The sequence below is a fragment of the Periplaneta americana genome, chromosome 11 (assembly GCF_040183065.1).
Source record: "Periplaneta americana isolate PAMFEO1 chromosome 11, P.americana_PAMFEO1_priV1, whole genome shotgun sequence".
NCBI classification, from domain to species: Eukaryota; Metazoa; Arthropoda; class Insecta; order Blattodea; family Blattidae; genus Periplaneta; species Periplaneta americana.
In genome coordinates this window covers 179,740,477-179,760,077 of record NC_091127.1, presented here as the reverse complement: position 1 = coordinate 179,760,077, position 19,601 = coordinate 179,740,477, and the positions used below count along the sequence as shown (strand labels likewise).

The 19,601-nt window shown below is 35.5% G+C and overlaps 1 protein-coding gene across 1 annotated transcript in view; it reads right to left on the bottom strand.

The window, feature by feature from the left end:
• Positions 1 to 17,230, bottom strand: part of LOC138708580 (uncharacterized) — a 48,217-nt gene extending 30,987 nt beyond the window's left edge. The window contains exons 1-5 of the mRNA XM_069838698.1: positions 17,062 to 17,230; positions 13,699 to 13,944; positions 7,154 to 7,894; positions 3,981 to 4,163; positions 1,341 to 1,545 (exon numbers count right to left, since the gene is read on the bottom strand). Coding sequence (XP_069694799.1) covers positions 1,341 to 1,545; positions 3,981 to 4,163; positions 7,154 to 7,894; positions 13,699 to 13,944; positions 17,062 to 17,150 — 1,464 coding nt within the window. The 5' untranslated portion in view covers positions 17,151 to 17,230. The remainder of the gene's footprint in view (positions 1 to 1,340; positions 1,546 to 3,980; positions 4,164 to 7,153; positions 7,895 to 13,698; positions 13,945 to 17,061) is intronic.
• Between the last annotated feature and the right edge of the window lie 2,371 nt (positions 17,231 to 19,601).

The window sequence follows — 19,601 nt, the reverse complement described above, 5'->3', positions numbered from 1 at the left end:
GTAATAAGTTTTCTTTTACCTAACAGATCTTGATCAAACTTTGTACAGTAGTTAGAGGTAGCATATTTCTTTTGTAACAAGAAGCAGAGTTTTCTCAGGAGTTAGTGGAATAGGTTTTATAGCAGCTGACATGTATCCTCTTTTTATTTTGTAACAAGTCTTGGTATATTAATCGTGATTTCCTTGACAAAATTAGCAGCATCTCTCTTTCCCTGATCTCTCAAGCTTATCTGTGTAAGAAAGGGAAATTACTCCTTGTTTTGAGACTGCAGTATGTTTTTAGTTGGTTATTTAACGACACTGTATCAACTACTAGGTCATTTAGCGTCTATGAGATTGTGATAGCGAGATGAGGCTGAGGATGCGCCATAGATTACCTGACATTCACCTTACACTTGGTGAAAACCTCGAAAAAACCCAACCAGACAATCAGCCCAAACGGGGATCGAACCCGCGCCCGAGCGCAACTTCAGACCGGGAGGTAAGCGCCTTAACCGACATACATACATACATACATACATACATACATACATACATACATACATACATACATACATACAGTCCACACCTGTGGAGTAACGGTTAGCACGTCTGGTCGCGAAACTAGGTGGCCAGGGTTCGAACCCCGGTCGAGGTAAGTTACCTGGTTGAGGTTTTTTCGGGGTTTTCCCTCAATCCAATTTGAGCAAATGCTGGGTAACTTTCGGTGCTGGACCTCGAACTCATTTCACCGGCATTATCACCTTGATCTCATTCAGACGCTAAATAACCTAAGATGTTGATACCGCGTCATAAAATAACCTACTACATACATACATACACATCACTTTTAACATACTAAAAACTTAAATTCAATATGAGATTTAGATGTTCAAGGAATCAAGTTTATTAAAGCGAAGACACTGTATTCATTTGCGCACAAAAATCCTTGTTGAATTATATGACGAGTTTTCAAAGTTTCAATAACGACGATAAATAAGCATCAATAAACAAACGCAAGAAAAGAAAAGTGAAATAAAAATTACAGAATAGCAATACCGCTCAAGACAATACAGTATTTTCAAATCCGAAGATGAACTCGAACGGAAGCTTCTAGAAATAGGTAAAATCAGAGTAATTAAACAATTTACACGTGTACAGTTGTTCAACCAATGAGACATTACACACGCTATTGCGAGATATTTATGCAACACACAAATGAAAGATTGTGTACCTTTGAGCTTCGGGAAGTACTGTAGGCTATATAGAACAGTATTAAAAATGCGGTATCACAAGGATTTGGAAGAAAACTGCACGATATGCTGTCGTCAACGACTTAGGCCTACTCGAATGGTCAGTACCTTGAATCCTTGCACGGGTCCCATGCACAGATAATCCAGATCCTCTGTAAGTGCACTCATAACGAGGAACATTCCCGCTTTGGCTCCGGCACCCAGCGCTCGATTGGGATACACGTGCACTCCAGCTTTCTCGTTGTAACCTTCGTCCAAAGTCCATTCTGGAGACAGTTTTCCATGATTCAAGAAGTTACCGTTGTTGTCATACCTACAAATGAAAAAGTTATATTTTTTTCTAAACATTGAATATAAATCTATATGTTGTATGCAGATATTAATATGTATAATTTCTTCTTTTCGTAGACTATAATTTTACTGGTACAGTAAAACCCCGATTATCCGTCACCCTATTAACCGATTGCCGGATTATTCGACTGTCTTTCTCTTTCTCCTCTTTTTTTTGTAGCTACAGAAACATATGAAGTAATACTACTGTACATTATATTAATACCAGTACATTTTTTTTTTCTAGAGAGTGTTATTACAAGCTTTGACACTTACACAGTATGGTCTACTGTTCGAGTCGCCGTACTGTACAACTTCTACTGTATATAAAATATATTCCATGAGTGACAAAATAAAACGTTTTGTGCTAAGTACCGAATAAAGTGAAAATAATTTAGTTGTTTGGGGAAAGAGAAATTGTGGCTCATCTCGCATCAGAATACGAGATCGATGTTACAATTGTGCGAGAATTAACAAAAATCAACAATAAGGTATATAAAGTACGTAAATCTACAACACTAAATCTCTATTATTCCTATCTTTCTGCTGACATCCATTACAAGGAATTTCCTTGCCCCTTAAAAACCCGTCGTTGACAACCAGACTTAAATGAGACAAATACTGATTCACTACCTAGCATTTAAACACAAGATCACGAAGGAAATTTAAAATGTGCAAGTATTATCCACTTAATTTACGAAAATATTTTATGGTACGTATTATTCGATTTTTTCGATTAACCATTCAGTCCAACCCCTTCATTACCACGGATAATAGAGGTTCTACTGTATATTGTTGCTAAATATAGCCTATAGAAAAAAGTGAACTGTCATAGCTATTTCTTTGGTAAGCGAAAGTCGTGCTCTGAACAAGGGAAGCTGAAGCTAAAATAATTCGACACAATGAGTCATCTCAAAGAGTGGCTCTGCCATAGCTCATGTTAGTCAATTACAGTTCTGACACGTTATCGGTATCTGTACGTTCCCAAACTTTATCGTGCGAGAGAGAACGAGTTTGAAAGGCAGGGATGGAAGATTCTACGCATGCGTAGAACAGCACTACCTGCCACTCTTGTATTTCCAGAAACATCATGTTTTACAATTAAAAAATGCTTGATATTATATTTTTGAGTATCAAAATTAAAATAAAATAACAATAAAGCAAGAAATCCTAGGAATAATTTACAGAGCATACTGTCCTCTTCTTCCTAAACCAACGCTAAGCGTGCACGCTTGAACTGATATTATTATGTGAGTTGTAGTGAAAAATCCCCCCCCCACCATTCTACCGTTATTGGAGCTCATAGATAAAGTTATAGTGCTTTAGATAAAGTGTTAGAATTCTAACTGTTGGATACCTGTAGATCCTCTGACTGAGATTTGTTATTGACAAAGAACGCGTGAAGTAGATTTGTTCCGAAGGTTTTTCCTATACTTTTCATTTTACCATCACTCTGTCATTGTTATTTTATTGGCTTAATTAATGCTGTGGCACCATACCCGAATATTCTGACTTCGACGTCGGCTGTAAGAATTCCAGTGGTTTCTTGCTTTAGTATCATTACCATTGGTTATTAATGGAGAAAAATTAGCTCCGGCGCAGGGGATCGAACCCGAGAACCCCAGTTCTACGCACTGGGTGCTCTAATCACTGAGCTACGCCAAGGCTGAATCCATAGCACCGGATCGAATCTTTTTTTTCTTTAGTTCTTTCCCTTAGTGCCCTTACGCCATGTTCGACATACGAGTATATGTATATTGATACATAGCCTATATATTATGAAGTCATCACACAAGGGGCGCATTCATTTGAGTGACTTGGTGACCTGGACTCCACAGTATATATGCACTGTTGGGCGCATTATCTATTTAAAGATTAATTTTTTGGTCCTACAGAATTATGGTTACCATTGGTTAATAATGGAGAAAAATTCGCTCCGTTGCCGGGAATCGAACCCGTAGTTTATTATCTTTGTCGTAAGTCCCAGAAAGCGCTTGGTGAATGTAGATGTAGGTTAGTTTTTTGTCCCAAGTGCACTGGTGATAAGAATGATTATACAATTTGGAGAAATGAGAAACAGAAGGAGAAAAAGCCTTTTTCCACTGTAAATTCTACTTGGAGATATAGACCTAAGCTGGAGTCCCTGTCAACGGTGCGCCAATATCATTACATTAGGCTATAGACTAAATAACTTGTGAAATTTTAATTGAAATATTAACTTTTTGTCCCATTCCGTATGCCTTCTCTTTTGCAGACTTACATGGCATTATCCTAAACAATCTCTGAATGAGATCTTGATTTTTCCACCTTTCCCTCCACACCCAAGAAATTATCTTCAGATGGAGTACATCAGCATCTTATAATTTCATTCTTAATGAAGTCAAGAATTAAATAGCTGTATTAATGACATATACTCACTCGTCTGTAAAGATTTCCTGTGCATCCAGCATGTTGAACGTGTAACAGATTCCTTCTTCTGTCAAAAGTGGACTGAACATAGCGCTGATATTAGTGATTTTATTCTTCCACTTTACGACATATAAGACTTCTTCGAATTTCGGCCCCACCTGAAGGAAGTTACCAACTTTGTGACAATTGATACTTCAATATAAAGACAAATTACAAATCTGAATGAAATAATGAACAAATGAATGAATGAATGTACTGGACGATTGAGTGAAAATATAAATTAATTAATAAATACATGAAAGATAGCTTGGCTGAATGAATCGACAATTGCATGGATGAATAATTGAACGAATGAATTAATGAATGAATTCGTGAGTGGATGAATGAGACAATGAATGAAGTAATAAATTAACTAATGATTGAAAGAAGGAACGGAAACACGAATGTATGAATGAACAATTGATCTAGTGAATTAATTAAGTAATGAATGAACGAATAAATGAAAGAATGAAACATGAAATGAACGAATGGCAGGACGAAAGAAAGAATGCAAAAAGTAGTGGATTAATGAAAAATGGAAGAGATAATGAATTAAATATTGAACGAAGGAATGCAGAAAGAATGAATATATGTACAAATAGTCAAATGAATGAAAAAAATAATGAAATAATGACTGATTGATTGAAATAATGTGTAACTGGATGGAGAATGAATAAAACAAGGGATTAATAAAAATGAATTAATAAAAGAATGACCTATGAATGGACAAATTAATGAGAGAGAAAAAATGAAAGAGAAGTGGATAAACTATTGATCTAATGAATGTATATACGAATGAATGCACGGGTTAATAGAATAATGAATGAAAGAATATTAATTATAGAGCGAAAGAATGAACGAATCAATTATGGAAAGAATAAATGTGTGGTTAAAGGGATGAATGAATGAAACAACAGAAGAAAAAAATTAACGAATTAATGAATGAAAAATTGAAGATATGAACGAATGAATTAATACAACAATGCATTTTTCCTTCATTCCTTTAATTATTACTTCATTCATTCATTCATGATTTCATTCAATTATTTTTTTCATTCGTTGATTCATTCATTTAATATTTTATTTCATTCTTACGTAGCCTATTAGACAATCTGATTCATAATAGAATTTGTAAATTTGACAAATAACAAAACTACACACAGATTAGACAATACGAGTATATGTATAATATGAATACATGGTGGATAGATTCAGAAGAAATGTTCCATAATAAATAAATTTTCTGTAAAAGATAGGTATAATAAATTATAATACTCCCTCTGTCCCATAATAATTGTCCGGTACGCCGAAATGGTATTACAGTAATTACAGACGACGGGGAAAACGAGAAGTGCATGCATGAGAAGCGCAGTAGATCAGTGCACAAGGTTATGCAGAGCAATAACGTGATCTTATTGAGACAAGCAACACACACCACCCAGAAGATTACCGAAAGTGGGTATTGATTTTCAACTCACCGGTATGGCACTATATACAAACCAGTGTAGCAAAGCAAGCTGGAAGTCGTTAGTAGAGCATACTCCTGCAGTGAGTACGTATGTTTGAACAGACATGGACATCCTGGGAACACAATTGGCGATAGTGAGTGACAGGGGTAGCAAGAACCTTGCAGACAGTGAACGGCAGGCGGTATAGGAGTTTTTGTTGAAAAACACTACGGCTGACGTAGTGAAGAAAGGTGCCATAACAGGTGCTGCCGAGAAATTTCATATCAGTAAAAGAACAGCACGCTGCATTTGGCAACGGGGGCGGCAATCTTTGGAAAGTGGATCCATGCTCATCAACAAATTAATCCCAGCAATAAATGCAAAATGGCTTCCTGGACCGCGCACAGGGAGAATTCAGGTGTCAGTTCAGCAGAACAATGCGCGTCCGCATATCGCTCCCAATGACCGCAACTGGATGGACGCTGCAGCAGCCAGTGGAATCACTTTGGAACTCGTGTGCCAACCGCCAAACAGTCTGGTTATGAATGTTTTAGATCTGGACACAGTACAATCTCTATACTGTGATCTGGGCTTCTTCCGGGCAATTCAGTCTCTCCAGCATCAGGCAGCTCCACAAGCTATTGATGAGTTGATCGCTGCCATTGAAACAGCTCTCTCAGCTGACACGCGACAGGCTCAACAATGTCTTCCTCACTTTGCAGTCGCTTCTCATTGAAATAATGAAAGTCAATGACGGGAACAACAAGATTCCCCATATGCAAAAGGGGCACCTGGACCACCTCAACATCCTGCCATCTCGCTTGGAGTGTCCTCGGAACATTTACGACGAGGCAACAGTAGCACTTCAGCAGTAGATCTATGGTTCTAGGCAAACTGTTGGAATGACAACCTTCCCGGTCTAACAGACAGTTTTTTCGTCTTTACTCGTAGCAGAATGTTTTTCTTTCTTTCACTTCTTGGTCAATTTGTACTATTCCTGCAGTTAATGAAGTTGCACTCCTAGGAGTATTTATTTTCGGCTCAATGACTATCCAATTTGTACTGATCCTAGAGTCATAAATTTGTTCAAGTAGTAGTCATGTTCTTTTTTTTTTTTGGCTCAATGGTTGGCCAATTTATACAGATCCCGGATTAATAATTTTTGTCTTTTGCTAATTGAGTGACAATTTTGTACTGATTCTGGAGTAGGGGAGAGTTGGTCAAAACGGGATACTTGACACGGAATCTTGTATATTTCCTGTTGAAGTGATAGGAAACAATTCAATTTTTACTCATGAATCCACTATTTTATGTACTTTCATAATACATTTTGATTTTCAATTCTAATGATATAGCTAAAGTGGGAAAACAATTTCCTTGGAAAGTGCGCAAGTAGGCTATCCCGTTTTGGCCGACTAGTTGGGTAAAACAGGATACTTATTTAAAATAAAGCAAATATTGTTAAGGAACTGAAAAACAAATGTGTGTGTCTTTATTATAATGCATAATAAACACAAAAAAAAAATGTTTTGCATCACCTGTCAACCAGACCTTCAATAAAAGATAAAAAGAAGGAAAGCTAAGGAATGAAAATGTATTTATTTTTAACAGTTGTTGACAAAAAATAACGGTTGTTGACAAAAGTATAGCAATGGTGTGGATGGCCAAATGGAAATTGAGTATTGGCTGGAGTACCAAATCTCTATCCTAGCAACTTCAATAGAGAGTAGTGCTTCCTCTTGCATTGATAATGCTTGGACGCTTCGTGGCATACTGTCTACCACCACATTTATCAACTGTTGATCCATTCTGTTCCATTCTTCAACAGCAAATCTGCATAGGTCTTCGAGATTGCGTGAGGGGTCAGGGCGCGCAAGAATGGCTCTCTTTAGTTGAACCCAGACATGCTCAATTGGATTCATGTCTGGAGAACATGCGGGCCATTCAAACCTGGCAATTCCTTCACTATTATGAAAGTCATTGATAACAGCCGCACGATGGATTCTGGAATTATCGTCCATAAACATGAATCCTTTTGCGAAGTGCTGATTAAACGGTGCTACTATGGCTTGAAGAATGTTGTCCCTATACTGTGGAGCCCTCAGCATTCCTTGGATCGACACCAATTTTGTCCGCGACCTCACATAATGCCACCCCAAAACATCACTGACCACTACCTTACTGCATTTGATTGTAGGGGTGTCTGAATCGTGCAGCATTATCTGATTCTCTCCACACACGTTGTCGATAATCATCTGGCACAAGGCATATTCGGCATTCGTCCGTGAATAGAACTTTGTACCAGTTTTGCACAGTTCATTGGTGATTATTTCTTTCCCAGGTGTAACGTGCCTAGGTGTAAGAGTTGGACCTCGCCATGGACGTCTGGAGTGCAGTGTGCTATCATGTAATCGGTCTGATTGGATACGCGTCTCCCTGTCGCAGTTTGAAAGTCATTGTTAATCATGCCAGCAGTATTCTCAGCGTTTCTCATGGCAATAATTCGCAGATATCGGTCATCACATTCTGTTGTTGCCCGTGGACGACCACTACGAGGCATGTCGTCGACAATACCTGGGTTTCGGAAGCGATTCCAGGTTCGTACCACATCACTCTGGTTCAATCCTAAGCGCCTTGAAGACAGTCCTTCCTGACATCGAGAAACAATCCTCACACGGTTGAAGTTCGTAATTGACCGCCTTGCTATTGTTCAACCTCTTTAGAATGAAATAAAACTGTTTTACCCTGGGTTATTCGCTGAGAGATGAGATTTCTTGCACTTCTGTTTACATCTGTTTACTTTTTCAGTCGGTTTCTAGGGTAGACTTCTACTGTTTCTCAACATTGTTTACGTTTTTCAGACAGTTAAAAGGATAGCTTTCAAATGTTTTTTATGGATATTTCTTGAAGTGGAGCGTAAATACCACTTCTACAGGTGATGCAAAACTTTTTTCGATGTATTAGTAGTACTAAAATATGTATGTGGGCTTAAATGAAGAATATAAAATTATTATACATAAGGTCTATCCTGTTTGTTGACATTGATTCATAGTCCTATTGCAGAATTTTTCATTTACAAAAGTTACAGTAGAATTATTCGCAGTCTTCCGATTCTATACTACTGCACGCCTGATGAGCCCATTCTTGGCATTGAGTACACTTATTTCATCATCCCTCTTCAGATTTTGAATTAGAGAATTCGTCGTTGTCTTCATCCTCTTCTTCCTAACTACTGTCATTGTTGGTTGTCATAGCGAGAACATAATTCAATTCAGAATTTAAACTGAAACCCCACATATGCTATGCAAGTTGGATAAAACGGGATACTATCCCATTTTCCCATACCATAGGGTATCCTGTTTTGTCCGACTAGGAGTTGTAAAGAAAAACATGGCGTCACAACAAAACGGTAAAAGCAACAGCGGTTTTCTTTACAAAGAATTAAAGACTAATAATGTTTTATTTACATAAGAGACTTACCTCTTCAACTCTGCAAATTTAATCCCAGAATCTGCCAATTAAAATCAGTCGGAACAATTTAGTTAAGCAGCTGATTTTAAACTTTTCTCTACACAACAAAAATTAACGTGTTCGTTCTCCATGTTAGCACTGCGCAATGTCCCCTTCTAGTCTAAGAACAAAGTCCTCGCATCATTCGGTAAGTTTCAGCACTTTCTAACGAAATAAGTCGGGTATCCCGTTTTATCATACCATCCTGTTTTATCCAACTCTCCCCTAATACAGTTGTATTACTCATTCATGTGTTTTATTTTGCTCCTATGTAAACGCCAGTGTAAAATTATGGATATCGGAAAATTATTATGGGACAAGAAATAAAAGCGTACCGGACAATTATTATGGGACAGAGGGAGTACTTGTTCACTATTCTATTCGTTCATTAATAACGTTCATTCGTAAGTACACGATTTCATTCAACGTTAATTCATTCAGTTACAGAATATTTTATTTATTCTTTCATTAATACATAATTTGTTCGCTCATTTATTCTATTATTTATCCATTCATTCATTGATACAGCATTGTTTCATTAATCCAGTCTTTCATTTATTCGCTCGTCCATTCACTCATTCATTCTTTCATTCATTAATTCGTTCATTATTTCATCCATTCATTCGTTCATTCTTTTATTCATTTATTTTTTCGTTCATTCGCTCATTTGTTTATACTTTGATTTATTAACTAGTTCGTTCTTTCATTTATTCACTCATTCTTTCGTTTAGTCACTCATTTATTTATCTTTCATTCATTAATTTCGTTCATTTATTCTTTCTTTATTTCGTTAATTTTCTCTTTTATTTATTCTATCATTTTATTCGTTCTTTCATTTATTCATTCGTTTATTCTTTCATTGTATAATTAGTTCTTTCTTTCTTTTATTCATTCTATCATTTCATTCGTTCTTTCATTCACTCATCCGTTTATTCTTTCATTCTATAATTAGTTCATTCTGTCTTTTATTCATTCTATCATTTTATTCATTCTTTCATTCACTCATTCGTTTATTTTTTTCATTCTATAATTAGTTCATTCTTTCTTTCATTAATTCTTTCATTTGTTAGTCTGTTTATTCACTCATCCATTTATTCTTTGATTCATTAATTCGTTCATTCACTCATCCATTTATTTTTTGAATAATTATTTAATTAATTCATTCATTCATTCATTCGTTCGTTCGTACTTTCGCTCATCCATTTATTCTTTCATTCATTAATTTTCTCTTGTTCATTCAATTATTCATTCATTCATCTATTCGTTCATTAATTCGTTCATTATTTTGTCCATTTCTTCATTCATTTCTTTATCCATTTATATATTGATTCATTCGTTCATTTTTTATCAATTTCTTCACCAGTTCATTCGTTCATTCAATTGTTCTTTCTATAATTCATTCCTCCATTAATTAATTCTGTTATTTATTCAATTGTTCTTTCATGATTTCATATATTTCTTTATTGGATCGTTAATTTTGCATCCATTCACCCATCCATTCTTTCGTTCATTCTGTCATCCTTTCATTCCTTCGTTAATTTATGAGTTCATAGAAGAATCCATGATCTCAACTATGCATAGGCCTACCCTTTATAGTAGATAACATATTTTAATTATTATATTTCGTGGCGTCTACTTTATTATTGAGACAGGTTACTTCGCGTCTTCTAACGCTTCATTATATTCTCATTAATTTTGTTTCGTTATTTTCACATTGTATCACATTTCCTTCATGTTGGTATGTTGGGTCTAGTTTCACTTGAATTTCTTTACATTTCAGTGGACGTTTATTTAAATTACTTTTCATTCTTAAATTGAAATGATAACATTGACAACCATGACAGTATTAGTTCTGGACACATTTCGACTTAGTAATTATTACAGCTGATTTCTTGGCAGTCATGATAAGTGACCGTACAGTAGGAAATTACCCTATTCCGTAACACGGATACTGAGACATGTGTTCGCGGAAAAATCTCAAAATATTTATTTTTATATCATAGTACTTTTTTATACTTACATGACAAGAAATTAGGGTAACGTAACGTAACGTAACGTAACATAACATAACATAACGTAACATAGGCCTAACATAACATAACCTAAAACAACATAACATAACATAATTTACTGTTACCCAAGAAAGCAAAGATAAATAATTGCATCATATTGTGCTATAGTGACACCAACGACACAGGATGCCTGTAGGTGGAAAACATCTTTTTAGATAAGTAACTAAATGAAATCCCTGTAAATGACGCCAAAATCTTAAACTCGTAAAGGAGAAGAAGTAGAAGTATAAAATAGTTTACCTCTCGGAAGAATTGTATGACAGAACTGTTAACAACTATGTTTCCTTCCTTGTAATGTTGAAGATCACACAGAAGTGACATCTTGTCGAGATGACTTAATCTGAAATTTGTGTTAAAAGAAATAATATTTTCAATCTGATTAAGTACTCTTAAAACTATAGACATATACTTATAAATAGGGCTCGGAAGTTGATGACCTAAAAACACAGAAAAATTATCTATAAAATGACTTTAAATTTCTGAAAATATGACATTAAAATTTTTAAAAATTACCATGATTTTAATAGTAAAATATAAACAGAATAATAATACAATTCCATCTGTGGAAAATAAATTCACACCAAACTCAGTCACTAACTGTCGCAAAAAACGTTCTCTGTTTTGTCTTTCTTTCGAAATGTTTACGTCTTCACTTGTATGATACACTATGCTGACTGCGTGCACTGCGGCTGCAGTATTTGTTCTGATACGTTGAATGGGGGAAGGCATTAACACAAGTGATCAGGAGTCAAGGCAGCTGCAAAGGAGAATTCTTGTAAGACGCAATCGAATTGCGTAAGCAATCTGCAGTAGATTCTCGAATATAGACTACAAGTACACCGTAAAAAAAGTCCGTTCATAAGCAGAAAAGGGCAGAAATACAACAAACGTAAAACATTTTCTAAAAAATTACTAACCGACAATAAAAGACCAGAAAAAAAATATGCAAAATAAAAGTAGGTTATATTAGTTCGTGTTGAAGTGAAACTAATTTGTATTACAGCCTGCATTGTCTGTGATGTCTCAGAAAAAAAGATGCTATTTCATCAACTTCCGAGTCCTAGTTCTAAATGAAATAGATACTGGCGATTCGAATTATAGGTCAGAAGATATGTAGGAGACAACACGCGAGTACAAGGTGAGTCAAAGTATCATGTTTACAAGGTTCCCGTACTGCTAGAAGTTTCGTCCTATTATTGTCAGATGTTTGCGTTGACCTAGAGCAGTAGGTACCATCTTGTTGCATGCATGTCGTGATGTATGAAGAGAATTTTATATAAATGTAAGGTATACATTTATAAAGAAAAACATGTTTTATATTGCTCCTGGGATTTTGGTCAATAAAAAGCATCACACAGAATTTGTATTAATTAATTTATTTAGAAATGGTCCTATTTAAAATGGATTTATTGTTTTACCTATGCTGAAAACACATATTTGCGTACAATGAGAAACCATCAAACATCTATACTAATAATAAATCTGTAACCGAAATTTTTGTGGTAATTTTCACTTTCCCAAAAATAATTGGTGTTAACATGTATAATTATTCATCTTGAGACCGAAAATCGCTTTTCTGAAATTTTTGTTTGTATGTCTGTCTGTCTGTCTGTCTATCTGTCTGGATGTTTATTACCTTTTCACATGATAATGGCTGAACGGATTTCGATGAAAATTGAAATATAAATTAAGTTCGTTGTAACTTAGATTTTAGTCTATGTGGCATTCAAAATACTTTATTTAAGGCGCCTTAATTAAATAAATCGAAATACCTCGCTTATTATTGCTTTTTGTGAAAAATGTTACATAACAAAAGTTTCTTAAAAATGACTTCTGATAAGTTTTATTCCATGCAAAATTTTGATAGGACTGATATTTAAAGATATACAAGACTTTTAAAATAACAATGTAATACATTTTCACCGCCGCCTCAGATTATATCGTTGTTGTTCCTGCAATAACTCCTATGTGCAAAATATAAAATTTTTGAGTAGGACGAAAAAACACATTTATTAATTCCATGGCAATGGTACATAGGAGATGTGAATTCTTATATTTTCGAAAGAAAGAAATATAATTACATATCACTATATATGCTGTATCACTATTTAAGTTATTTGAAGGGTTCAGAACCATAGTGGGCCAAGCGCCATTTACTGAAGACGTAGAAAACAAGGGTTAAAATTAAGTTATTACCATAATTTAATGGAAACATAATTATAGCAAGTAATATAAAGTATACATAATAAATCTAAATGATGTCAATCTTCATTAAACTATGGTTGCATGTAATAACAATTAAGAAACATGTTAAAGGAATTGTCATTGCACCAAATGAGTGATCTCTGGACCAAAATGATCGCATTTTAATTATTTAAATACAATTTAAATTAAGTAACATATTAAACGATTTATCCTTCTATCAAACACTTAAGTTCCCTGGATCAAATGTCCTATTTTAATTATGTAATTACTTTATATTTATTTCTAACGGGTGCAGCGGAGCGCACGGGTACGGATAGTTCAGAATAAATCGAAACAGTATCCACAATTTTATTTGTCCTTCCTGTCAAATTACTGAAAATGGACTTAACTCGTTTTGAGAGACAGCTTTTCAATTATATGACATTTCAGATCCGTGCGTTGCTCAATACTTACTCTTCCTCAGTTAAGTTAAAGGATTGTTCAGAGTGCTTCTCCATGAGCTGCGTGAAGTGGACCTCGTCTCTACGGGCCTTGGTTTCGCTGCATATCGTGATCGCCGGGAATGGCACTTGCCACACGGGGGTCGAGCGTTCGGCGAATGACACGATCACGGGCCTTTTCTCCCACTTGTCCCACACCTGCAGTATCAGATGTCCGCAGGCAGCCAAGCTCAGCACGAAGGCCACTAGCCAACACAGTCTGCAGCAACAAACATCAGTTCATCAATGCACCGACATACCCACAACCACTACAATCACCATCATCATTAACATCATCGACTTCTTCTTCTCCTCCTCCTCCCTCTTCTTCTTCTTCTTCTTCTTCTTCTTCTTCTTCTTCAATAAAGGTTAATCATGGCCTCCCAGTAATGAATTCGAGGGATGGCTCTGTGGGAAATTCCTCTCTCTCTAGAAAAAAATTATCTACTTCTTACCTCATTCATACATATATTCTTTATTAATTGCCTTTTTATGTTGTTCCATTTATCCATATACATAATTAATCTCTGAGAACCGCCATACATTTCTTGGTACTTAACCTGTCTACATTATTCTGCGTTCTTGTGACAATCGTTGGTAGTAAAATGGGTTTAGCCAATTGTAACGACTCCAACAAGTAGTAAATCCTATTCTTCTCTTCCTTCTTCTTTTTTTTTATCCATCTGAAGACAAAGATAGAACCAACTTTCGAAATAATTTTCGCCAGCAATGGAAAAAAAAAACTCAAAGTACGGTGGACTCTCCTAAGTTGAACAGAACAGAATTGAAAGTTCTGACCAATAAGGGTAGTGGGTGTGGCAGGTGAAATGAATACAAATTCTTATTGGTTATCCATCAACGAATACAGTACTGTACTTCCATTTCCTGCCCGCTCCGAGACTTGTGTATGCGCTTCTAGTATCACAGTGGGTTTCGACAGTTCCGTCCCACAAACGGCGGATAAATCGCAATATAGCGAACGCCAATAGGGGAAGTTATCCCCACCCACATGAAATGTGCATTCGACACAACACTCGCCTGTCACGTAGTGTGTCTGTTGAGCTAGTAGGGGAAAAGTGGAAGGGGTCGTGGGCGGAGCTTCTACGTTCGCTATATTGCGATTTGCCCCCCATTTCTTAGTGCTCGTATAGGGGCGTGTCTAATTCTCCTACGTAAGCAGTCGAGCTATAGGATGTCGAACTTGATTTCTGCCGAACTTAAGAGCTTCCACTGTACACCTGTTTGAAATATGGTCATTGATTTTATTTTCCTTATGAAAAAATTATTCATTTCCACTCTTAATTGTTAAGGCAAATATCGGTATTGTTAACGTCTGTAAATATTTAAACTTCTATCTATATTGTTGCACTCAGTAGATAAAAAATAAGCAAACCCATAAAATGGGTTCCGTCGTATTTAGGTCTAAAATCTGGTCCGTTGTACCCCATTTACCTTATTTTAGCTGTAGAGTGTTAATGGAGTATACAGTAAGTTGACCCTTTCTGTTTCCATTATCCAAGCATAATACTTAATAGGTATACAGGATGATTCAGGAACTCTGCAACAAAGAATGGGGATCGATAGATCTCGCAATGAAGATCATTTTTCGTAAAACAGTCCACGTTCTCCGATGCCTTCTGTAGGAGCTACGCGCCATCGAAAGAAAGACAGGTTTTAGTGGTATTTACAGTTCATTATGAAATTAATTATTCATTTATTTGTTCAAGTACCGCTGCTCATGGAGGATGTACTCTTCACGATTTTAGGGCACATGTGATTCAACATAACGTCTCAACGCACTTCAACATGGTTGTACGAGCACATCTGAACAACATCTACGAGGAGCAATGAATAGGGAGAGCCGGACCTGTTGCGTGGCCAGCGTGATCACCTGACTTCACATCCTTAATCTCTTTTTTTTTATTTTGGGACATTGAAGTAATACACCACTCGAACTGACACCAGAGGGGAACCGACTATGCGAGTATTAGCTGCTTTTGATCAAATTCGACGCAGGCCGATAACCACTGCTACGACGGTGTAATGAATGTAATCAGGTTCAGGATAGACACTTTGAACACCTGAAATTTGTCAGCAAATACTTGAAAAATAATTAATTTCATAATTGTTAATGCCACTAAAAGCTTTTCTTATCGATGTCGCTTAGCTCTTAAACGAAGCTTCGAACAACATGGATTGTTTTACGAAAAATGACCCTCATTGCGAGATCTATCGATCTCCAGAAATTGTTGCAGAGATCCTGAATCACTCTGTATAGTAAGGTATGTTGCAATTGGAAAGTTCATTTATGCGGTTATGACTGATGTGACTATATAACTTTTGACATTTTATGGCATATCTTTTTCATTTTCGTGTAAAAATTTCAATCCAATTAACTGAAGACGATTACTTGCTACAGTCTTTTGTTATTTATGCAGATTTTTCTCCTGACTAGATATATTCCTGGAAGTGTAATAATTTTAGCTTTATCAGTAACTTACCAGTAGATACTGGCATGTTAGAATGTCTAGCAGTATTTTCTGTCCATATTGATAGTACGAATTTCCTGGAAATCATGTAGAGAAGTGTAAAATGGGTTGCTATGATTCTATCAGCCACGATGTGCGCACTGCTCTTGACGTCGGCTTAGTAATTACGGATGTAGCTAATGTTTGTAAAGTCATTAGCGTTTAGTGGATATATTAAATGAAGTCGGCACTAACAAGTTGAAGAGGTGTCACTCTGAACATGAGATTAAAACATGATAAAGTCATCGAATTATGTACTCCACCCCACATTGGCTGTAAGTCATTTCAAAGGGTGTTGTCATAAACAAATGCATTAATGTTCTTCTAGGAAGCAGAAAACTCACACAAGACGACGTAGTGATAACAAACAAGGCTTGCATCTTGGACGCCATCAACGCAACATGTTTCATGTCTATATTTTGAGTTTTACTCAACTAAAAATTTAACTTATTACAATAGAATTTTCGTCTTCAAAAAAAAAAAAAGAGAGAGTTGGTAATAATAATAATAATAATAATAATAATAATAATAATAATAATAATAATAATAATAATAATAATAATAGAAAGATTCCAGTGGCGTAATAAAACTATTCTTCCACTGTACACACTTCAAGCAAAAGTTTTAAATATTACCAGGCAAAGCGAACTTTCGACGCGGAAAATATGTGCATTAACCACGCTGTGACGTCATCGTATGGTAATATGAAGAGACATCTGGTCGACTGCAGCGCCCTGACCTACAAGGCCAAGTCGGAAGTTCGCCTTGCCGGGTAATACCATAGACTTACTAAATAACCGTGCCGTTACCTCTCCACGACAGATCGATGCTCTTCCCCGAGGTACTTCAGCCCGTGTATCGTGGTGTTGTTACAGTACTCTATCAGATGGCGCCTCATTCCCGCGCACAGATCCAAATGCCGTTTCTTCGTGGACTCGGTACATAAAGACAATCTGGGCTGACCGCCGGCTAGGGATGCGTCCTCTCGTTCTTTGCTGGAACAGATGATTTCACGACTTTCAGCATGGAGAATAGTGAATTAGGTATTAAATTAAACTAAGTTGTGATGACTTCTTAACGACACTGTAATATGTTATATCAATGATTATTTGAAGTAACTACCAAATTATTACTAATAGATAGAAACAGTCAAAAAAATTTAATAAAAGGGGCTAAAATTCTTAGTTAAAAAGGATAGAAATTCTTGGGTGAAAACGAATTTATTTTGAATTTTATTCTTCAGTAAACCTGAAATTTTCACCCTGTTTTATTAATTTATTATGTTGCTTAAGATAATTGACAATTATAACTATATATTCAAAGTTTTACGTTGACAACAATTCTAAGATACTTAACATTATTTAAGGGGAGGCAGAGGTGAATATTTCAAAATCCACAAAATTTATCCGATTTGTTTGAAATTGATCATGGGTACTAAGTATGTTATTAGTAATGGACATACCAAGTTTCAACTTTCTAAGTACAATAGTTCTGTAAATATTAATACTTTTATAAAACTTTATATCGTTTGATATAAAATGCTCCATGCACCATATTGTAAGAAATTTTCAATATTTCTTTTTATTTATATGTTCAGAGAAGGTATATAAATAATGATAAGTATTAGTTTATTATGGGAATACTATAGTAATACAGTTATCTTGGTTTTAATTTTATACTTTTAAAGGGCACAAAATCAAAAACTAACATCGGAATATGAAAATAAAGATAATAAAAATGGAAAAAAAACAAATTTTCATTTTTTCTTCAGTTTTGTTCGAAAATTTCACCTCTGCCTCCCCTTAACATTCAAAGTTGTACGCAGACAACAGTTCTAAGTTTGTAAATTGTAAGGTTTGTTCTTCTATTTGTTAGCACTCACGAGAACTGTGATAAAAAAAACGTTCACAGTCAACATTAGAAACTGGAACCCATATAGCATGGAGTGCTCCGTCCACAAAATAACTGTGATCTTCACGTAACGAGAGCAAACCTTCTCGCACTGAAAGTCCAGGACTATTTTTAACTACGTCCTTCAGTTCACTGTATGCATGTAGGCCTACTACTATATCAGGTGATGGATTCTTTAAGGTTGGCACCTGATCAAAGAGAGGTTTCAAACTGCTTTCAGTTGCATCAAACCGTTTACGAACCATTTCAACTCACACCATCTAGCGCCAGCATTCGAAACCTTGTGCATTTTTCGAACAGAACTTCTAAAATTTCCAAATTTAGATAATGTGTTTATTAATTGCTGAAAAATTGCGTCTTTTCGCGAATAACGACAGAAAATATGCTAAATTCGCGAGTCATTGGATTTTTGCGATTTTTCGCGAGTGTTTCGCGAGTGGAAACGTGTAATTATATGATAATTTTTATGTGAACCATGTTTTAAACTATGTTTATTTGGTTTTTACGTTTTTCGCGAGTCACGAATTTTGACTGTCTCTACTAATCGTTATACAGTTTAGTAGACTATTGTCGAAGCGGCTAGAGCATTGGATTTCCATTGTCGAAGACTTGGAGTCAGACCCTTGTTTGCTGAACTCAGAATTTGTGACCTTAGACAAGACATCACAGTGTGAGATGTATTGTTGCCAGTTACTCACTTTAACTGCCATAAATTCACTATTTCTTAGCTACAAAAGCATTACCTCCATTAGTAAATAAAAGAGAGGAAAGTATTCACTTTTAATATTGTGGGTGTCCTCTGCGGTGTGACAGTCATTATGGAACCGAGATTCTCGAGTTCAAACCCAGCTGAGAAGGGTAAATTTTAAAGGGAAATAAAATTCTTAGCATGGTTTCCTCCGGGAGAGACATATGCTGAAAGATCCGTGTGTTACATTTACAGCACATACAAGGATCCTGTTTCTAATAAAGTGCTCCAAGTAAAATTTGTCGATAATTTTTCTTCCACATTGAATTTCGACGTTGAATAATAATAATAATAATAATAATAATAATAATAATAATAATAATAATAATAATAATAATAATAATAATAAAAATCTCTGCAGTTGAAGGTACCGTTAAACAAATTACTACTACTGCTACTATTACTGCTACTACTACTACTACTATCGCTGTATTATGGCCATAGACCAGTTTTTTTCAAACTTTCTTATACGGTGATACCCTAGCAAACTATAAAAATTTAATGTCACCTTATCCCTCAAATGAAAGTATTCCACACATTAATAGGCTACTTGTACACCCTTCATAAAATGAATAAAATAAACCCACATATTTCCAGTATTGTTAACATATTATATTATGAGGCGAAAGAAACATTTACACAGAGTTCTAAGAAGAGAAAAACAATTACACTTATTTTCACCCTTGGTTT